General features: G+C 32.9%; 1 protein-coding gene across 2 annotated transcripts in view; it reads left to right on the top strand.

Annotated features, from left to right (window-relative positions):
• LOC106637202 (beta1,4-N-acetylgalactosaminyltransferase B) overlaps positions 1-22341 on the top strand; it is a 61093-nt gene extending 38752 nt beyond the window's left edge. For both annotated transcript variants that reach the window (XM_014349909.2, XM_089595696.1), the window contains exon 2: positions 22053-22341. In XM_014349909.2, the coding sequence (XP_014205395.2) occupies positions 22053-22247 (195 nt within the window). In that variant the 3' untranslated portion in view covers positions 22248-22341. The remainder of the gene's footprint in view (positions 1-22052) is intronic.
• The last annotated feature ends 1540 nt before the right edge of the window (positions 22342-23881 follow it).

Here is a 23881-nt window from a genome sequence, read left to right as displayed (position 1 = left end):
GTAAATAGAAGTACTTGTGAGGTTCACTGTATAATGATTTCGAAAGCTTATTTTTTTTTTATTTTTTTTTTTTAATGAGTATGATATTACCATATAATAATCGTATTAAAATTAAATAACACATTTTATAAGCTTATAAGAAACTTTAAAAAACTTTCTATGACACTTCCTCAATGAGGGTTTGAAAATTTGCTAATTAATAGTACACAAAATAATTTTGCAATAAATTTTTATACTTAAATAAAATAAAATTAATCAAAAAATATACAGTTTTTAAAGTAGCGTCAGTTAAAATAAAAACTTTGTTTTTATATTCTAAAAAAATTGAAAGGTGCTCAATCTCTTTAAGAAATAAAAATAACAAAAGAAGTTTTTTATTATAATTGATAAGGTAGAAGTCAAAAAGGAGATTTAGGACTTAGAGAATCAAGCAGAAAAGTAAACAGAGTGGAATAATAAACCAACTGTAATAGTTTTACTTTAAAATAAAGGTGACTAAAATGGGCTTAGTAGGCGGCAGAAAGCATAAGGGGATAGTAGCTGAAATGAATAATTTACCGAACTAAATGATGGACAAACTTTAATAGTTTATGCTAATACTGACAGAAAGCTGAGAGTCGAAAGGGGCATTATCAAAAAAAGTAAGCTGAGGGAGGAGGTTTAGTGTCATTATAAAAATGATGAAGCTAATGAGGGGGGACACGAGTATCATTAAAATGGGAGAGATTAAGGAAGTTGAAGAGGCATTCTTTGAAAAGTTAAGTCTAATAAAATTGTTGACACTAAATTAATTTCACATTATATTTAGAGGGGCTGAGAGAGGAGAAATTCAAAAAAATTATGTGGACTAAGAAAGGGTTATTGGTATAAAAGTTGTTTTGAAACCATCAGAAGATTCGATGAAAGTTCACAGGCTTGTACTGGCCAGCCTCCATATTATTTATATCGTATTATGCCATGATATATATTGTTCATAATTGTTCAGTTATTACATGTTAAAATATTTATAGAAACCACACCCAACTAACGTAGATATACTCATTCCAACGATAATTGCACCACCTTTGTACACAATATCGTTTTATAGGAGGTATATTTATATTTACAATTAAACTATTAGTCATATAATTTCATAAAAGTATTACTTCTTACTTGGGTACCCAAGCACCCATTGTCTACTGGTTTTTGGTGGTGCCAACAGACATTTTGTATGACACTCGTAGTATAATACTGTTTGGTACTCGTGCTTAAACGAAATCAAACTGAGTAATATTGACTTTTGACTAGTACCTCATGCAATCTTCAGATCAAATACATTAGTGCCTTACTATGACCAAAGTAAATGAAAATATTTGAGCAAAATTTAATATTACTCTGTTTGATTTTGTTAAAGTACGAGTACTACACTGTATTATGCTACAGGTGTCATAAAAAAATGTATGTTACGCCAAAAAAACAGCTTTACCGTTTAATATTTTTATTTAAGAACTTTTCAAAGCTACAATTTGTGAATTAATCTTATTAGGAAAAATACTATCCATTGAGAGTGTATAAAGGTTTCAGAAATTACTTAAGAAATATTAACTCAGCACATACAACTTACCTTATCTTTTGGTGTAATAAAGAAGTATTTTTTTTAAGATATCACAACTTTCCAGAAAAAAACAATTTTTTAAAATATTTATTTTAAAAACTTGAACATTACATTAAATACCGGTCATATTAAGGAGTATGGAAATTTTCTGATACAATACAGTTTCAGGATTTTTAATGTATGATTCTTTTTTCTCTTTCTTTCTTTCATTGAACTACTTCGTCGTATTATGTTCAGCGATTTCTTCTTCAAGCTAATTAGATAAACTGAATTTCTCTTTCCAACAAAATTTTTAGGTAATATACTTAGTAATTAAAAGCATGGAAAATCTCAAATGTATCATTTATTTAACTAGCTTAGTAAATAAACAAGGGTGGCTCTAACATACCTGTACTGCAATCGCCGTGGCGACTCCGACACACCTCCCCTTTCCTGCAGTTTTACTACTCTCTCTGCCTGTGCCGCGTAAGTTTTGTGGGATATTGAGCTCTCTCTTGCGCAGCTTCTTTTATCCGCGCGCTGCTTGGTAGGTATAGTCGGCATGCTGCTTGAGTTTTTTTTGTTGGAGATGGAGCTTTCTCTTGCACAGCTCCTTTCATCTGCGCGCGCTGCTTGGTATAATTGGCGCGCTGCTTGAGCTTGAGTTTTTTGAGTGAGAAGATGTTGTACAAATTATTTGATAATGCGGTACATACAAAACAATGGGAAATAAGCTCAATCAAAACGACATTAAGCTTATCAACATTATCAACAAGTGGGCGAGAAGACTTGGGGCAGAGGAATATATTGCACGTCCCAATATTCATATTTGTAATATATTTGACGAGCACCTTGTTGCTTTACGATTAATGCGCACTGATATTTTTATTGAAAAACCAATGTATATATATGTATAGGGTTACATGTCCAAAACACTTGTGTATTAATTTCATTACGATATTATGAGAAATCAAATTGGAGATCAGTGCAAACCGCTGTATACCGACAATAGTCTTGTATACAAAATACAGAAAAAAATTATCTTTAAAATGATGCGTAAGAATTTCATATAATTTGACACATGGGACAATCCTATTAACAATGACTTCAATATACCTCGTGAAAACAAAAAAAATTGTTGGTCTCATGAAAGATAAATGCAATGGTAAAACATGTTGGAATTTATAGGATTGCGAAGAAAAATATATAGCATGAAAATTCAAAATAAAAAACCATAAAAAAAGCTAAGGGTGTAAAAAGCTCTATAGGAAAGACTACGATAACCTTTGAAGACTACACTAAGTGTCTTACTGAAAGTTCTAGCATTAGTCGAGAGCAGAAAATTATTAGATCGCATCATCACCAGCTATTCACTGAAAAAGAAAGAAAAATTGTTTCAAGTGCACACGACGTCAAACGATTTTTGCAACCTAGTTGTACAGATACTCTACTATGGGGTCATTACAGCATACTGGGAGAAAAATCGTCCTATAAAAGGGGAGGATCGATAGACGGGGTAACCAATCAGGTAGGAGAAACTGCAGGGACTGTTACTGTATTGAATTCCTCAAAAAAAGACAGAATACTAGAACTTGAGCTTATAGTGGAGGGTTCGGTACTGTATAAGAAGTTGTCTCGACCAGGCAAGCTCATTCTACACTCCAACAGAGGTACAAGTAAGGTTAAACTTAATCAGCAGAAGCTGATATCACCTTTAAGTGAACTACCGAGTAAAAAATTTAAATACAGTCAAGGTAATACATTTTTTTTTAGTAAACATTTGTGCATATTTACACAGCATATGTAATGTATGAATATTTTATGCTAACTTTCATGTCTTATTTTTGTTTTTGTTAAAAGTAAATCGTGCAACACTCAACAAAATCGCTGACAGCGATTTTCTTCCAGTGAAAAAACTTTTCGACTTGATTCCCGATCAAAACCACGTGGTGTCAAAGTAAGAAAAGTTTATACCGGATTCGGACCGAAGGTAGTTGCAGAATTTGACGACGACTTTCAAATTTTTTTTCAAACTAAAAGAAGTTCAGCTTTCTTTAAAAATGAAGAAGTCTACAATGAATTTTTGGACGTTGTAAATAAATTCAAATTATTTATGGTGTACAACGGAAAACACATTATATTTTCTTATGTATAATGTAAAAAAAGTGGAAAACATAAATTACAATTTTATCTCCAATTTTGGTATTTATTTAAAACATTCTTTCTATGCAACATTTTCATAATAACTAGATATATACTACAATCTTATGATTTTTAAACTTAAAGTAATATAAAAATCTTAGTTACTTATTCGTCCAACTATTGTGAGTACTGTCGAAGCCCAACCATTTGACAAAAACATGATCGCCACGTCTTTGAGACTTTTCTACGAGGTATACATCAGGATGTTTTGTTTTCTGTAGTTCTTGCTCGTAGAAACCTTCAGAAATAGGTTGATCTTGATAATTATTCAGATGATACGTCGTTAGACTTATTGCTGCAACTCACGTAATTGTAAATATTTCTGTCGACCAATTCGGTGTACAACCTTTTTCGAATACTTGTTTTGTCTTGCTCACGCGTACTGTATCGCCAATTTAAAATTTTGGCTAATTGCTATTTTTACATTGTTTTTAAATTTTTTTCAAGACTTGAACTTCATTTTCAGCAGTAATTTTTTTTAATTTTAATCCAGTTGTTCGATGTTTTTATTGTTTAATAATTGAATTAACGTTCCTATTGTTACATGCATCTTTTTCCTATGCATCTTTTTTATCCCCTTTTTTTGTAATGTTAAATTTTTATACATAGTTATGTATAAACTGGCTGCCCCTCTGTCTCGGCTTTGCCAAGGTTCACTGAATAGAACATCGAAGTGCGTTCATACAAAATGTAAAACGTTTTCAGTTGAAAATTGAACATCTATTTCTGACAATTCTCAAACTAAAATTCTGCTTATTAAAAACATATTTATTCAAAATCCATGCAGTTGATTTTGTCTAATAATAAGCTGTAAAAAGTACAAAATTTAATTATGCTGAGAAGTACCGTGCGTTCCTTACGCCATAAAATAATTGCTGGCCCTACAGGGCCGTTGATTTTCACTTTCTTACGTTATGATAAGTAAAAAGGTCTATTTTTTACAAATATAGATATTTAAAACTGACAATAAGTATATAATTAAAAAATTGTTTAATCTTACAACTTTGTTACCAGAGCCACAAAGTTCTGAAGCTTAATCTCTCCATTTTTTATGGCCACAATGAATACAAATACACAAATATTCTACCTATTTAGAAATCTGGAAAATTTACAGGGTTACTGTCTGGGTTGTAATGGAAATCTGATTCCTCACGTATTGTATTTTTTATTTGTTGAATTTGACGCTGCTGTTTCAATCTCTATAAATGTTCTGTGTCAGTTTTTTGACGCCAAAAATTTAAAGCATTTGAAGCTTTCCTTCCAATTCTCTCTCGTGTGACTAGAGGTGTGATTAAAACTTTTGTGAGCCCTGAGGGCTGTTTTTTGTCAAATTCAATAGGTTTTAATTTATTTTTTGGCAAGGTAGTTCAACGTCCAATGGCCCTAAAAAGGACCAGTGAGCTCAACTCTTTCTTGACTAAAGTTTTCAGCCAACGTGAGTGCCTGGATTCCTTAGGGTGATTTTCTCTAGCCTGCTGTTGTAGCACCAGACTGATCGTGAGAGAAACTACAACGTCTGAAGCGTTAGAGCTAGTTGTAGAGCTCTTTACCAATGTCTCCTGGTGTTACGCCGGAGACGTTGGTATCTAAAGGACCTTTTTTTTGCAGAGCTCAGTCATTCTGGTGATCTAAGGTGGGAAGATTGGTTCATGATGCTTGCCCGCTGGAGACTGTTCCTTAAATCTAAATTTTATTTTTTCTTTGTAGCGGTTTGGTTCGCTCAGCGCAGACCTTAAAAAGCATTGGTGAATCCTAGATGAATGCTTAATAAAACAATGATTTTTTACTGAATCCTGAAAATTAAAAAAAAACCTATACGTACCGGCTAACAGGTATTTATAAATCAGGCTGTTTGCGTTATGCCGCATTTTTTGCACTGATTTCGGTACTTGGACAGCTCTTTTGTCCTGGATTTATGATCGAAGAAAAATGCCTTGATTGATCATAACAGTTTTATCATGATCTGTAAATAGATAAACAGAATAATATTTTTTAAGTAAATTAGTCATTCCTCTAGCTGCGGTACGAGAGTTAATCGGCGTAAACGTCATATAATTTAATGAAACTAGAAATGTTTCACTTCCAAACGCACATACACTCGTGTAATTGTATATTCAGTTAAAATATCAAAAAAAATGTAGTAATCAAATTATACTTGCCTTATTTCAATAATTGTCCTACTTGAGGTATAAGGACTTTTTTCTCTGATTAGACTTATCAATGGGCATACCGCATTGTTTGCTTACACGTACCCACCCTACAATACTTCACTCGGAGATTACTTATCAACAAACAAAAATGTAGACGTTCGTGATCAAATGTTGTATGATGCCGCAGTTACTGCGTATGTATTCAGGTAGACTGTGTTCAGTAATTCTTTTAAGAACGATGGAAAATGCCTCAATTTGTTTGTAATTTAATAATATGATTGACAAGCAACAAGCTGACCTAATTTTCGTGAATCACATCACACGTATGGATGCTAATTAATTTGATTTATGCATCCCTTTTGCGCAAAAAATTGTTGTGAATAAATTAATGACAAACATAGTCACATCAACTTTAATACTGCGTTTTTTGTCCCTGCTCGATTATTTTTATGGCGAATAATTAAAAATAAACTTTAATATAACTTTAATTAATCGTATGTGAGAGCGTTAAGAAACTTGAATACTTGCTGTACGTAACACTTAGTAATAATTACGATAAACAAATATTTGTAGTATAACCTGTGTACCGCAGATTTTGTGTAAGTCCAAAGTAAGGGTTATTAAGTTACTTGTAATTATACTGGCGGTACATTTGTCGTTCTTAATCACCGAATACCATAGAAGTTTTGTTAAAACTTTTAAGGCAATGCTAGTTTTTTTGTTCCATTGAGAAAACAATCATGTTACGTAGTCCATGCATGATTATTTCTTTTTAAAACCAATACCTTTTTTTTTTTTTTTAAAAAAAGACACTTTTTCACATGGTGTGGTTAAATGCCAGTTTCATGGCGTGATTTCATACAATGAATCTAATGTTAATTCTGAATGCTATCGTTTTTGCTAAAGGAAACTTTTTTGTGTTAGCGGACAAATTATCATGATGTTCGGTTTAAACTTTTTACAACAGTTTTTATCATTTGATTAATATTAAATAAAAATCTATACCACAGCTGTGAGTTAGTCATTATAATTTAAGCCTCTAACAATTACGAATATGCTTTTTAAACTAGCTAGTAGTTTGAAAAAACATTTATGCCGTTGATTGTACAGAAACAAATACTTCATTTACGTATACTTCCTGTACCATGGGTTATAAGGTTGTTGGGGCTGCGGTTATAGAGTTTAAAAGCTTGTGTAGAGAATTATTGGGTTTGATTTTCTTAGGTAGTGTGTTTTGTACTTATAAATTTTTGCGGCGGTTTATAGTCACGTGACTCCCTAACATCTTGAGCGGCTGTACCAGGAAATCAGCCATTACCCATGTGTGGCTGAATGTCCGTGTGGCTGGGACCCAGTTTAACTGCCACAATTCAATAAGTGAACCTTGTCCACCAATGTAGGCATCGCGAATATAATAAAGACGATGCTCATGCTGTAACTGTTCTTGCAGCTGTGCATCTTGATCCTCATATTAGCAGTCGTCAAGCTGAAAGGGAGACTAGTATACCAAGAAAAATATTTTTGAGAATCCTCCGAAATCTAAGTTAGCATGCTTGTCATATTACTCTGGTTTATGATTTAAGACAAAATCACATTCAATTATGGATTAAATTTTGCCAATAGGCTTTGCAAATTATAGAAAATAATACACATTTTTGTAACTTTGTGCTTTTGTCTAATAAGGCTATATTTTGTAGTGATGGACAACTGAACAGACATAATTGTCATAATTGGTCTAACGAAAATCTCCAGAGAAACAGATATGTAGACCGTCAGCATCGTTGGAATCTGACAGTATGGTGTACATTAATAAATGGCTATCTAATCGAGCCTAACTTTTTTTAACGAAATGTTAATGGATATAGCTATTTAAAATGATTAAGAGATCGATTGCCAGAGTTATTCGAAGATGTCGATTTAAAAACAAAACGAAGGTTATGGATTCAACAAGATGGTGCAGCACCACATTTTGCACTGATTGTACGTAACTTTTTGAATCGACATTACAATGTCAGATAAATGGGAAGAAGGGGTCCAGTTAACCGGCACCCAACTTATCTAATTTGACATCTCAAGATTTTTGTTTATGGGGTTATTTGAAAAGTATTGTCCACAGAGTACGACCCACAAATGTTGCAGACATTCATCAGCGCATTCACCAAGCATGCGCTGCAATTCCTAGACAAACTTTACTTAACACCGTCCGTCGTTTCCATACGTGTTTATCTTTATGCCTACAGGCAACTTTGGGAACTCGCTCCATGGGTGAAATTATAACCACAAATCCTGGATGCGAGAGGCGAGGAGACTCACGGTCAATAAGCACCCCGAAAATGAGGGGCAAGAGGACTCACTGTAATCAAGCACCCTGAACATGAGAGGCAAGGGGACTCATGGGAACAAGCACCGAAAAGTAAACAGTCCTTATTATGTCCACGTCGTTGTTTCTACGTAACGCTTAAAGTAAGGTTAGAGACATCTTTATGGTTGTTTTTTGTTGATAAAATAGTACTGTGATATTCAGCTAATGTTATACATTGACCCCAAGATAATACTAATAACCAAAGTCTAATGAGTTATTGACAATGTTTACGATGTTTTCGATGTTTACCTAAAAAATATTTCTTAATCTACTTTACCTATAGAGATTTTTGAATGCATCGATTATAGGGATGGTTATCGCCACGAGTACTCTCGTGTAGGATTAGGTACATCGTTGCGTTCAATCTTGCAAGATCTTGCGGCTGCGTGCCTGCAAGCAGCGGCTAACCAACGATCTTAGCAGTAAGTTCATTTAAAGAAACTATAAATAGTATAAACAGTGTAAATGTAAATCAACACTTTGTTGTTTATACTATTTGTTAAATTAACTGTTTCTGGATTTTCTAAATTTATTAAATCATCAGATAAGATGTAACTTGATTGTTGATTTAATTGAGTTTCTTAATTCAGAAACAATCCAATTATTAAATAATATGAAACACTTCAATATCCAATATTCTAGTTGATTGACACATGGTTCTTACCTTGATAAATAAATTGAATATCGAAAAAAAATTAAATAGACAACCTATGTCAAAGACCTTTACAAGGACGTGAGATAAAATGACAACAACAAAAGATACGCTACTACCGTATGACATAAGACATAAACTCAAACAGTAGGTCAACGCCAGCTCGGCGTACACCACTCCATATATATTGCTCGGTGAAACCTAACACCACAACGCCGAGTCAACGAGTTAAAAGAAAAGTATACTGTAAGAAAAATTAAATAAGGCGTTTGGGTCGACTGCTGTTTCCTGACGAATAAAAATTGAATTTATTTGTTTGTAGAACCAATCTACGAGTTTCGCCCTTAACTTATAGAAGTTCAGACGTAACAAATTGGCATCCCTTGGGAAACTAAGACCCTCCGTAAAATCTCGTACTTTTTGAACTAGATGCTTCAGAAAATTTTAGTGATGATGTTCCCAACGTAACGAGAGAGGACAGAATTCAATATATTACAGAAGAAGTTTGCAGGCATCATCATGATAAGACAAGCTATAAACAACTTGGCCGAATTGTAAAAAAGTATTTAGATCTATCTTATATCAAAGTTAATTCTGCTCCACGTACATCGTGTGTACAATATAATACACCAACAACTGACGATAAACCTGTTTTTACTAAACTATATAGAAATCCTCCTACTCTACACAAAGAAGTTAGCGATCAAATCGATAATTTATTACACGAAGGAACCATTAGCTACTCTTTCGGCCCATACAATTCGCTCTGTGCAGTATTCTGAAACAGCGCCACCTGCACGGCAAGAAGGAGGCGCTGCTGAATAACACGATTACATAGCCTGTTATGGGCTGCAAACTTTGTTAATTGTTTTTTGTAGTTTTAATGCATTTTTGATACTTACAGTATAGATTTTCAGTGTTAAGAATTTGTGGTAAACAGGAAACAATTTTCTGTTACATTACTTATTTATTTATTTTTTTAACTGTAAAAGAATAGTTGTTATCTGTTTGAAACAAATTCTTGACACTGAAAATCGATACTTTAAGTATTAATAATGCATTAAAACTACAAAAAACAATTTAAAAAGTTTGCAGCCCATAACAGGCTATGTAATCATGTTATCCAGCATCGCCTCCTTCTTGCCGTGCAGGTGGCGCTGTTTCAGATTACTGCACATAACGAATAGTCCGCTGTGAATTGTCACCAGGAAGCCAGGACCCAACGGAGAAAAGAGACGTCGTCTCGTAACAGATTCCAGAAAATTAAACGCTAAAACTAACCCTAATGCTTACCCATTTCCTAATATAACAAAGATATTAGAATAAATTGGTGGGTCAAAATTTTTTTCAGTATTTGATCTAGCTAATGGATTTTGACAAAATAAAGTACCTCCAGAAGATCGCCATAAAACAGCTGTCAGTATTGCCTACAGTCATTGCGAGTATACATGTATACCATTTGGATTAAGTAATGCACCAGCTACATTCCAAAGACTCATGGATTCCGTATAAATGGGATTACAAGGCACATAACTATTTATGTTTTTAGTTGATATTGTAATATATACCACAACTTTAAAAGAACATGAAATGAAAGTAAAAAAATTCTTAAATAAACTATCAGACGCTGGTTTAAATATACAGCTAGATAAATACAAATTTTTAACTCCTGAAGTAACATATTGAGGACATAAAATAGGTAGTTATGGAGTAAAATCCGATACCTAGAAACCTGAAGCAGTTAATAATTTCCCAACATAAACAAATTGTACGAAAATTCGAGAATTTTTAGGACTCACAGGATATTATTGACGATTTATTAAAGATTATGCTGAAATTGCAAAGCTTTTAATACTATTACTACGAAAAAGTCTTAAATTTGATTGGACTAAAAGTCAGGAAGGGAGCTTTGGAAGATTAAAATAAGCCGTGGGCGAGGCCCCAGTACTTGCATGTGTCGATACCGACAAACCATTTATTCTAATTACCGACGCATCCAACTTAGATCTCGGTGCTGTTTTAAGTCAAGGAGAACCAGGAGAAAATCATCCTGTAGCCTACATGTCTCTTACTCTTAATAAATGTGAGAAAAATTCCTCCACTACTAAAACGAATATTTGGCAGTAATAGCCGCCGTACAACATTTTTTAAATTATTTTTACAAACGAAAATTTACGGTTTACAGAGAGTGCGAGCCTTAGACGTGAATCAAATTAACAAAAGACTCCATAAGTCACATAAATCGATGATGAGCAAAATTCAGCGAATACAACTACATGTATAAGTACAAACCTGGAGTGTGAATTCCAATGCTGACGCTTTATCGCGTAACCCTGCAGATTCTTATGAAGTGAATACCATGAAAGATGAAATAGATTATAAGAAGAGGCGTAAAAGAGGTAGAAAAATTTCAACATCCAGCAGTAAAAGAAGCAGTAGTCGCTCTAACAGTTAGAGCTCTGACAGCGAGTCTAGTAATTATAAAACATTACAGTCGCGTATGTTACCCTTACAGCCTATTTTAAAAGTCCCTCGATAAATAAAAACATCTATTGAACGTGCTAATAGGTCCTGTGATATACACAATCAAAGCTCAAGTAAGCTCGAACCCACTACTACAGTAAAGCAAGCAACGAGAGGAAGAATAAAAGGCTCTCAAAATTCTCCTCTCATTATACCGCCAGGAATGAAAGGAGGGCAAGAAGAACTCACTCGACCATCAAAAGCTCAACGGTGACTTAAGCGCCAAGATTAGACGAAGTTCACCTCTTTCTGACAGACCTATGGCCACTTCAAACTCTGATGACACAGAAATTCTCAATGTATTGGAAGATAAAAATAACCAACAAGTAACGATACCCCAAAGAGATACATCTTTACTTCCTAGTCTCTTGAACACTAAACCATATTCATCATCCATTTCAACGACAACAGATAATGAGTCACAACAAGAAGCTATTACTGAAGCCAGTGACTTGGAAAGAATATTCAACTCATCAGCACAACCGTCAACTTCTACGACTTCTACAAATAAAAAAATCGAAACTGCGCCTCGAAAATCAGTATGATTTAAGTTTGACACTGACTTATTAAGTACATCAGAAGACGAAATGGTTGCTAAATTAAAGCAAAATCCAAAGCTGCAATCCACCTCTCGCAGATCAACGCATAAATTAGCTTTGGAAAGCAGTTCCGATAAAAAAAATGATAAACAATATTCTTTAACTAACAGTTTGCAAAATACAAACTTCGCTGACCCATCTTTATATTGAGATTATTACATACCGCCAAAACTGATAAATATAACAGCAAATAACGAACCAGAGTTAACCAAAACAAATTTTCAGAATTTTAAAACTTCTTCTAATAATGCTCTAGACTATTCCGATGATTATATATATTCTATAAAAAAAGAAAGCTGTCTTATTGGATAAAAATCACCTATATGCTGCTCCAAGGCTGCATCTACGGTACTAGAAGACGATGTCTATACTGTATGGAAAGAGCCTAATGTTTTTACCATTAAACAAGAAGATAGCGAAGAAGCTAGAGAAGAAATAAATAACGCATGGTAGTATACCCAATACACCTTCTTTTTTAAGTGCTAAACAGCGAGACACATTTATAAAACAGCATTATGCCCCGAAGCAGAGTAACTTGACACCGTCTACTCGTCCTACAGCTGCATTTGAAATATTAAAGCAGCAATGGAATGCCGAACGCGATGACCGAGTCACTCGTAAGGAAAGCACTATGATTAGACATTATGATAAGAACAGAAATGGATCACCTCGAAATATTCAGCACACAAGAATGTTTAACATATACAAACGACAACATTGCAACGTTTATTTCGGCCTACTTGACGCTTATTTTTAGTAACAATAAATTACTATTAGATTTAAATTATATTTCAAAATCCAAATGGAATAAAACGCAACTACAAGTTGGTGACGTGATAACAACCAATTATAAAAATGAATTAGTATTCTGTTTGATTATCAAAGAAAGAGAACAAGATGGAATATTGCCTCAATATCTTCATTCATGCTTAGCAGGTTCAGCCAAAGTAATAGAAAATAAAAACATATAAACATTGAGAATATCCAGAAAGGGTGAAATAAACGAAAATTTGCCCAGAGGAATATTGCCCAAAGCAATTCATAAAGAACCCAGTCGTATAAACATTTAAATAACTATATGTTTCAATGAATGTGCTTATTTATCAAATAAAATGAGACAAAAAAATTAATAGAATGCTACAAGTCTCTTTGGCGGGCATAGAGGCATAAATAAAACTCATAGATAAATACGAGAATTGTACTACTAGACATGTATGAGAAAAGATATTGAAAATTTCTTACGAAAATGCAAAATTTGTCAAGAACAAAAACTAACACGGATAAAAACAAAAAAACCTATTACAATAACTGATACTCCAGTTAAAGTTTTTTAAAAAATGCCCATCGATACTATAGGACCGTTAACAACAACAACGTCTGGTAATAAACATATATTAACTATCCAATGTTTATTTTTAAAATTATGTGTAGCAGTAGCTATACCCAACATGCGAGCTATCACAGTCGCAGACGCTCTGGCAAGACACTTCATAGCGTTGTATGAAGTGCCTGAAATAGTTTTCAGTGATAATGGAAAGAGTTTTCGAAATAATATAGTAACAAATTCAGCCCAAATTTTCGGTTTCAACCGTAAAACCACTACACCTTACCATCTTCAATCCAACGAATTATAAGAACGTTGCTATCCCATGCTTGAAAGCTTTTTAAGAACAAAAGCTACAACTAAACACGACAAAATTTTTAGACCCTACTGAAGAAAAAAAAAAAAAAACAGAAGTTTTTATTATGATATATAATTCCAAAAAATTTCGTTTACTAGTTTACGTATACTACTCGTTTTAATTGTACTCGTATATTGTATTTTGTAGAACTTGTAAACATAAAACAAATTATACGCACGTCCGAATCGTCAACGGAAAATTTCATGTTTTAAAGATGTATTTCCAACCACTGATGTTCAACAATATTTAACTTAACACTAGTGCATTGTAAAGTTGTGACGAAAATCTGTTGTAAAAGTCATGTCTTATAGTTCGCAAAATGCTTTTGAAACATGTAAAACATCAATGTAAATAAACCTCATAGTGTTATAACACAATTTTACGTAGGATTAAAAACGATTCGATGAAGGTGTGACAGCAACACTGCAGTACCTCCTCTCACTTGATTTCAATGAAGCATTACGGATCCCGCAGAAATGTCGCATAAAACATCAGCTAGGATACTCTGTAAAATGCAAAGCACCTACGCCTACTGCATAAAACTACCAATTAAAGCTGCAATCAAGAAGTAAAGTAACTGACAACTCTTTAATGATTTCAATTAACACGCCCAGCAAATAATTCGTCACAATTTGTTCCAGATTAAAGATATATACCAACCTTATTTTATGCTCCAGTTACAATGCACTACCATACCATGTAATGCCTTAGAAAAAGAAAAGAAAAAAGAGAAAAAGAAGAAAAAAAATTAACCAACAACTTTATATCATCTTATTCATTAATCAAGCGCAAACATCATTACTACCAAACTAAGGAAAATTGTCACCATTTCGCTGCCATTTTCCAATTGCAAACCATTTTACAATCATAACTGTAGCACATCATCACCTACAATGAGTACAACACAAAAGACATGCAACGACAAGATCTCAAGAAATCATGATTCATTCTATAAATTGTTTTAATTCGTTTTAACTTAATTTTTATGTCTTATTCTCTTCATTCGATACTTTGTACTACTAGAAATGTATGTGTATCTATTTATATATGTATATTAATTGTGTTTGTATTTTAAAAACTTGACATGAGTTCGACTATTTTCGCTCTTATGATTGCCGAGGGCCGCAATCAGCTAAAGGGGGGCGTGTGACATCCCCTGTCATATGATTAATATTTATTACTTTAAAATACAGAGTTTCGTTTTTAAATTATAAAAAGTTATAGCTCAGCGATTTCAAAATATGAAGCGACAATTACGTGACATAACTTACTTCTTTCGACACAAGCTACCGTCGCCAAACGCGAACTACGCTTGCAACCTTCAACAATCTTCTAAAGCGCCCATCTTACAACACTAATTCGCAGTGGTACACCCAAGAATGAGAATAATCAATAATTTCAATGCTCTTTTATGCATATGGCCCCAAGAAGTATCATACACAATTTCGACAACAACTTGTGCCTAACATTAAATCTGAGACATCAGCAGTTTCAACTATCAATTACTGCGTAATTATTACACCACGACTGTGCTCACGTCAATCGAGAGTAATTAGGTTAACCTCTGATGGTCGTTCAGATCCCCAACTTGACGCGTCCTCCTCAAACGCAAGAACTCCTAGCACATAACAATATTCGCCTTTTCTCTTTCGTCAAGTGCTCCAAAGTAACTATAAAGGTTAGAGAGTGAGTTCTGTTGCGTCTTTTGAGTGGGTGTAAGACTTAGTTCGGTGGTTAAGCTACGTGTTCAAAGCGTGCATTTCAAGTAAATGTAAGACTTAGTTTGGTGACTAAGCTGTGTGAGAAAATCTCGAGCAAACCAGGCCACTGTAAACTTGCCTAAAAAGTGAATTAAGGAGAAACAAGAAAGAAAAGACTGTCGATTTGGGTTCCAACATTAAAAGCAGAAGCCTAAGTAGTGTCATCGCCACGAGTACTCTCGTGTAGGATTAGGTACATCATTGCGTTCAACCTTGCAAGATCTCGCGACTGCGTGCCCGCAAGCAGCGGCTAACCAACGATCATAGAAGTAAGTTAATTTAAAAAAACTATAAATAGTAGAAACTTTGTAAATGTAAATCTAGACTTTGTTATTTATACTATTTGTGAAATTAACTGTTTCTAACTTTTGTAAATTTATTAAATCATCAGATAAAATGAAACTTGATTGTTGATTTAATTGAGTTTCTTAATTTAAAAACATTCCAATTACTAAATGATATGTAACACTTCAAGATCCAATATTCTAGTTGATTGACACATGGTTCTTACCTTGATAAATGAATTGAATATCGAAGAAAAATTAAATAAACAACCTATGACAAAGACCTTTACAAGGACGTGAGATAAAAAGACAACGACAAAAGATACGCTACTACCGTGTGACATAAGACATAAACTCAAATAGTAAGTCAACGCCAGCTCGGCATACACCACTCCATATATATTGCTCGGTGAAACTTAACACCACAACGCCGAGTCAACGAGTTAAAAGAAAAGTATACTGTAAGAAAAATTAAATAAGGCGTTTGGGCCGACTGCTGGTTTCTGGCGAACAAAAATTGAGTTTATTTGTTTGTAAAATCAATCTACGAGTTCTGCCCTTAACTAATATAAGTTCAGACGTAACAAATTGGCATCCCTTGGGAAACTAAGACTTTTGTTTTACTTAGACTATGCTTTAAGCAAATCAAAATTTTTCATATTTTTTTTTTTTTCTTTAAATTTCTGTATGGTCTTTCTTTATCTATTTCCAAAATTTTTTTCATAATAGATCAGACACTTGAGGATATTAGTAAGATAGCAAATGTTGCTTCAAGGGTAGTTACATGAACAATACCATTGGGCAAGGGAAGCCGAAAAATCATTTGAATTCTGGAATCATTACGTAACGTAGCACTAACAAAAAAAACGTGGTCAAAATATACTTCCCAGAGATTTCTTGCTAAATGTTGAAAATGTGAGGTCCCTTTTCTCAAATGCGGAAGAGCCTATGTTTTTAAGAACATTCATTTTTTGGCTAAAGGATAGAGCAAGAAGTTGTATAGATGGATTAACAATAAATACATTAGATGACCTTATAAACCATTTAAAAGCATTTTTTGCACCATCCAAACCCTATGCTCAATACATCGTGGACATCAATACTTTTCAAAACAGAGAGAAACTGTTCGCGATTTTCATGAGAGAATCTCCCAACTCATTAATCGAGGCGCTAGAGCAGCCAAGTAGAGGTTGCTTCCAACAACATTCTTGAAAACCAACAGTCTGATTCCAAGTTATATCTAGAAATGGTTGACCGTGAAGCATTCGTGCAAGGCCTACTTGATGGATTCAAGGCCAACATGATGTCAAACATACCAAAAACGTTCGCTGGTGCTTTACCAGTAGTTTTAGAAGTAGAAGAAATTGGAAAAATATAGCCTAATACTCGCGTTACCATGTACCATTAGAATTCACATATGTACCTTGCTCAGCAGTTACACCCTACAGGAAGACAAAATCTATCAGTCCACCACAAGGGCAGAACATTTTTCACATTTTTAACCTTACTAAGCTAACACATAATGTGTTGAATTTAATGATCCCAACACATACAACTGCAATAATGTACCTCAATATCACAATCCTAATGGCACAAAAATTTTTCCTACTACGTTTGATTCAGACGATAGAATAGTATCACACCCAGCTCTTAAATATCGAAATAACGACTCAAATAATCAATTTGTAAAATTATTGCAAAATTAAATAAAATGAAATTTAACCAGCCTTCAAACGACTCGTGGAAAAATCATCGAAATTTCGGACCCACAATACCAACAAGACGACAAAACCAATTATAATTGTCTATTTGAATTGCCCCTTTCACACAAGCTTACTGCTTGGTAATGTTTACGATGTTTTCGAAGTTTACCTGAAAAATTTTTCTCAATCTACTTTACCAATAAAGATTTTTGAATGCATCGATTATGGGGATGCTCATCGCCACAAGTACTCTCGTGTAGGATTAGGTACATCTTTGCGTTTAATCTTGCAAGATCTTGTGACTGCGTGCCCGTAAGCAGTGGCTTACCAACGATCATAGAAGTAAGTTAATTTAAAGAAACTATAAATAGTATAAACAGCGTAAACGTTAATCTACACTTTGTTGTTCATACTGTTTGTAAAATTAACTGTTTCTAACTTTTGTAAATTTATTAAATTATCAGATAAGACATAACTTGGTTGTTGATTAAATTGAGTTTTTCAATTTAAAAATATTCCAATTACTAAATGATATGAAATACTTCAAGATCCAATATTCTTATTCATTGCCACATGATTCTTACCTTGATTAATGAATTGAATATCGAGACATAGTTAAATAGAAAACTTATGACAAAGACCTTAACAAGGATGTGAGATAAAAAGACGAATGAGATACGCTACTACCGTATGGCATAAGACATAAACTCCAACCGTAGGTCACTGCCAGCTCGGCGTACACCACTCCATATATATTTCTCGGTGAAACCTAACACCACAACGCTGAGTCAACGAGTTGAAAGAAAAGTATACTGTAAATAAAAGCTAATAAGGCTTTCGGGCCGTTGTCTGGTTCCTGAAGAACAAAAAGTAAATTTATTTATTTGTAGAACTAATCTACGAGTTGTGCCCTTTACTTGTAGAAGTTCGGAGGTAACACGCGTTAAATTTAATCCTTTTTTAGAATCTGGGGTCAAAAGTAGGCGTTTGTATTAAAAATTAAACTTGACCATAAAACGACCATTAAAGTAAAGTTTAAGGTCAAATCAAAGGTTACCATTAAACACCTCTTACCAAACTCAATATCTTTTATTCAAACTTTTTTCCTGTTTAAAGCTTTCCTAGTGCGATATTGAGGTGTTAACATTCAAATGGCCCACTTTTTGTGTGTGTGTGTGTATGTGTGTCTATAGATTTTGCCATTCTTAAATAACATAAACTTTTCCGAACTGTTTTTTTTTTTTTGTCTTGGTCGTCGATATACTTTTATAAAAACAAAAAATATTTTGCTTTTACAAGGTACGTGATAATAATTTGAAGAAAAAAAAAATTCTGGCCAAATTGGTACAATACGTCACTAGGGCACAATGTACAAACATGAGCGCCCGAAGGGCACGATTGTTATGTGTTGGTGCCCGAGTTGCGTATAATGTTTTTCTTACCGAGGGCGCAAAATGCAATCTAGCACTTGTGGGCACACTTTGCGCCTGGTAAATCACTTTAGGCCCTAAGACAGAAAAGGGCTTTAGGCCCGAAGGGCGCAAAAAACTTTTTTGCCCGTGAGCCCAAAATTATTTTAAGGGTGCAAAATATGACCCAAGGGCTTGAAGCGGCAGTTGCATTTTGGGTCTATGGTAAGAAAATTATTTTTGGGACGTTTTAGCTGCATTTAAGGTAAATGTCCCTACCACGGAACGAATTTTGGTATCGATTTACCTTTATTACAGATAAAAAATTTTTTTTAACGTTTAATCATAAGATTTCGATCAATAATAATGGTGGGTTATCTGTTTTTGAACGTAGGTTGCTGTTTTGTATCAAAATTTAAGCAGAATTGAAAAATTTATGTGATAAATAAGAAGGTGATCAAAATGTACATTAAACGGAACGTCTGCAGTAGTTAGGCAGCACTGTTCCGCAGTCATTGTCCCCATCGCGGAACATGATTTGAAATGAATATATATAGAACTTTCAAATTATTTATGTATAATTTAAAGGTAATAATAACTGAGAGGGGGTCAGCCAAGGTGAAATACATATAATTTACTTTTTATTTTATAAATTTCGTATTTATTTCTTTTTATTACTTAAAATTATTGTTTATTCTTATTTTCTTTTTACATTAGTTAAATTTTTTTTTTATCAAAATATTTCCAGTTTGAGTACATTTCAATATAAAATCTTAGATTCAAATAAATTATAATCAACTATCTACGGTTTTTCTTGTTTGATATTTAATAAAATAGCTTTAATTTGCAAGTCTAACTCTTTCTTTGTATCATTCTAAGACTTTTTTTCTTCTTGCAATTTTTTTTCCCATCACCTGTTTTTTGTAATATTTTGATTTCGATCTCCTTGATTTTTATATCTGTTTTTTTTAACAACTAAATCATTCTTCTTTTCTTGCATCTTTTTTATTCAGCTTCCTTATCTTCCTTTTGTTTATGGATGTTATACCACGGATCAGATTTGCATGCAGCGACAAATTTTACTTTTCCTTTAATTTTTTCCTTTTTTTTTTTGGCAAACACTTTTCAGGCAGTGTGAAAATGTTGTTAAGCATTTCTAAAGATTTATTGCTTTCGTGTATGTTGGATTATTTTGAAGTGTTTGAAAAAGTAAGAGAAACAGAGAGAAAGATATTTTTTGAAATTCTTGTGTGATTATTCAAAATAATTTGTAGGGGTCTAAAATACCAAGTTAAGGTGCAATATTATATTGACGCCTCGCACGAAGATCAGGACAGTTCAGATTTTCCCGTTTAAAATAACATTGCAAAATCTAAACTGTGCTGGACTTCGTACGAGGCGTCGAAATGCAACTGTATCTCAGGAGAGTTTAAATTTAAAGGCTCTGCTTATTTTTTTTTTGTTTTTTTGGCACTTATATTTGCCATTTTTGTATACTTAAATCTAAAATAAATAAGTGATACTTTATGTTGAATAGAGTTTTAAGGTTAAGTTTTATGTTTTCAAGTTATTGTGATTTAATATTACTTACCAATTAATTTAAGATGAGCAATGACAAATCTGATCTTATTAAACAAACAAATAGTACTTTCAACACTGCGAAATTGTTCAATACGTTATAATAACGACCAGTAAAGTGTGCTTCACGATGGGGACAAGATGTCTTGTTTACGCAGGTAATGAGGAACGCGTTATTTTGGCTGTTCTTTTTAATGTACATTTTGACCGATAATGAACATGGAACGGAACATGCGAAAATTAATAAAAATATTCAGTTTTTCATCAAACTATACATATAAATCGAAAGTATAGCTTCAATACATGCAATAAAATTTAACTCCCAGCTCATATAATGCTTTATAATTATTACAGCATGGGTAAAGAAATCCTCTCTCTTCATAGTAAGTGTCACTTATCCTCATAAATTTTAGATGCAGAAAGTGCACGTTCTTAAATTATTTCTTATTTACTTCTCATATCGGTGAATTCAGATAAAATTTTTTAAAAAGTTTTAAAGATATTTTAAGCTATTTATTGTAATTTTTGTAAGCTTATAAATAAACATTAAAAATTTTGGTACAAAAAATAAGAAATCGTTCCGCCATAGGGACAATATTTCTTGATAGGGACATTTACCTTATGTATCTTCTAAATTTAATAAAAGTTTACCATTAATTTTTGTCTTATTTTCATGAGGCTAGCATTATACTATCTAGTAAAAGGGGTGATCAAAATAAATATTTAGAAAAAACATAAAACATTTTTGTTTAATCATTCTTTCTAGTTTTTTTTATTGATAATCGATTACCTCAACTTTCTTGATACATGGGGGGGGGGTTACAGCTAGCACTGTAATTTTAGTACCAATGTCTGTTTCATGGGAAATTTAAAATTACCAAGAAAATTATAGTTCTGTCGAAGCTTCCTTATTGGAGAAATGACTATAACTTTAATTTCGACTGAATACAGAATAATTTAAAATAAAATCTTTTGTATAATTTTTTTATATAACTAGTTTTATTTTACCAACGATTTTGCAAATAAATAAATCCAACCACATTCATCGAACCTACATATTATTCATACATGTTGTTATAATAAGTAAGAATTTCTATCAAAGTTGATTGAAGTAAGTGTGATAAACTACTACTAAGGTCCATTAATGTATTTTATTCCATAATACTGAATCAAATTAATAAACTTATTCGCTACTTTTAAGTATTAAGATCGATTGATGTGATGTATTCCAAAATGTTGACTTAAAAAATGTCATTAGTGCCACTTTTAATATTCAAATTAATGTATCTATGAACTACACTAGCATTACTACAAAAAAGAAAGATGTCTCTACAATACATGTTATAATTTTGAAATATCTCTAAAGTATAAAAAAATAGTTAATCAAAAGTTGTAAGGTTAGAAAACTTTAAAATTACATAGAAATAAGTCGTATAAATAGCAAAGTTTGTTGTTACTTCATTGGCTAGATGTTGACGTTGTATTGTGTTGATACCATCAACTCAATATTATTATATAACTTATATTATTAATAACGATATCTGTATTTTGATTTACTTGATTTTTGGATTTCAGGTGACAAGATTCAGCCCTGAAATTTCCCGATACTTTATGTTAAGTCATAGAAAAGAATCTCCTAGCATAACAAGATTCACACATTTAGAGGAAGCATCAAAAAGATTTAATACAGATGGAATTAGTAATCTTCAGTATAGAATTATCAGTCACCAACTAAAACCATTATACTCTTGGATATTAGTCAAGATTTGAAGACATTGTTCATAACAACTGCTAATTTGTAGTAAAATTTTCACTTCTTGTAGGTGCTTAAAACTTTAAAATATTGAGTTAAATACACAGCTTACTCGTTTTGGTGCACTTTTTATTATTTTTGTTGAAACACTTTCCCACCGCAGCTGACAGATGTAATTCTCAAAGAATTTAGTTTGTATTAACCAATATTTTTGTGAATTCTCGAGAAACTTATAATATTGTTACGTGGGATTTTCAGTGCGGGAATAAATAGAAGCGTGACTTGTTGTTACTTATACTTTATTAGAATTCCTTATATTTGAGAAAAGTTGTGCGTGTCTTCTCGTCTCGCAGACTTCGTCCTTATCCTCTCGCGTCTCTGGCTGATCTCCTTGTCCCTTCTCTCTACCTTTCCTATCACCTCTCTTCTGTATTCCCCTACCTTTCAGGCCCAAGCCAGCACGTGTATGTCTGTGTTATGTTGTTTGTGTTGTATAGCATTTTGTGGTTAGAGGAAAAAAGGTGGCTTAAAGCGCTCTATTCCTATTTCCTTTACTGGTTTAATTCGCTATATTTTATGTGTATACATTTTGGTTTATTGTTTGCACGCTTCCCTTGTACAAAAACTTTATTCTAGGGTTCGCCGAGTTACTTATATTATATAATCGCTTAATTACAGTTTTCTTGCTTATTATTTATGTACAAATGCACTATTCAGGGTTATTGAACAGTTGATTCTCGCATTGAATAAAAATTAATATCATTGTCATTTTCATATTTTTTTTTTTTTTTTTTTTTTTTATGTCAAGGATGTTGAGGGTCAAGGTCTTACTGCGCTCATTAATTCTATTATTAATAAATTTTTTCTTCGTATTGATTGCTTGGACAATTATTGCCCTTGTATAAGTACGCCACTTAGATTTGTCTTGATACCTTCCTGTAAAATTATTGCTGGTTTCAATGCCAAACTATTGTCCAGTGACGTTTCGTCGGCTCTCTGACTGGTATTCTTTCGCTTCTTACCTGAAATCATTCTATAACAAGTCAGCAGCGGGGCCCCCCGTGGGAATGGCACTTAATTTCGACTATTGCTCTAAGAAAGAGAAGGCAATCTGCGTCAATATGCTGAATCTTTGCACCCAACATAACAGGGTAAAAATGATTTGTTTAATATTTATTATATGCTAATAGATTTTGCCATTAGGTACTTATTTGTTTTGCACCCCTTTTACACATTATATTTTTCTGGCCTCATGTTAAATTCTTATTTTTTTGTAACAACTCTTTTTTTCGTGTACAAAATGCTTGTACTAATTTTCTTATTAAATATAACATTGTTTTTTTTTTTTTTTTTTTTTTTTTTTTACATTAGTGGACTTATAAGGATGTGTTGATTGCATACGCGATTCAATCATATATGAAATGTGTTTTTTTTTTCCTTTTCGTCCGATGTCAGTTTAAAATACTTCTCAGCTATAATTCATGTTTGTTTCTTTCTCTGATTGGTGACCATGTACGTAGTTTAAAGGGAAATTTATAGGAAATTCGTTAATATTTTGACGGTAATTTGTTGGTTTTTTTTTTTCTTCATTTCCGTATGATTCGCAAATGTTTGATTTTTTTTCCAGGATACATATATCTGGGTCAGACAA

Source organism: Copidosoma floridanum, unplaced genomic scaffold (assembly GCF_036245765.1).
Source record: "Copidosoma floridanum isolate Cflo_tuat_1 unplaced genomic scaffold, Cflo_Japanese_pri ptg000027l, whole genome shotgun sequence".
Classification (NCBI taxonomy): Eukaryota; Metazoa; Arthropoda; class Insecta; order Hymenoptera; family Encyrtidae; genus Copidosoma; species Copidosoma floridanum.
The sequence above is the reverse complement of the archived record's forward strand: the minus strand, read 5'-3'. Positions and strand labels throughout refer to the sequence as shown.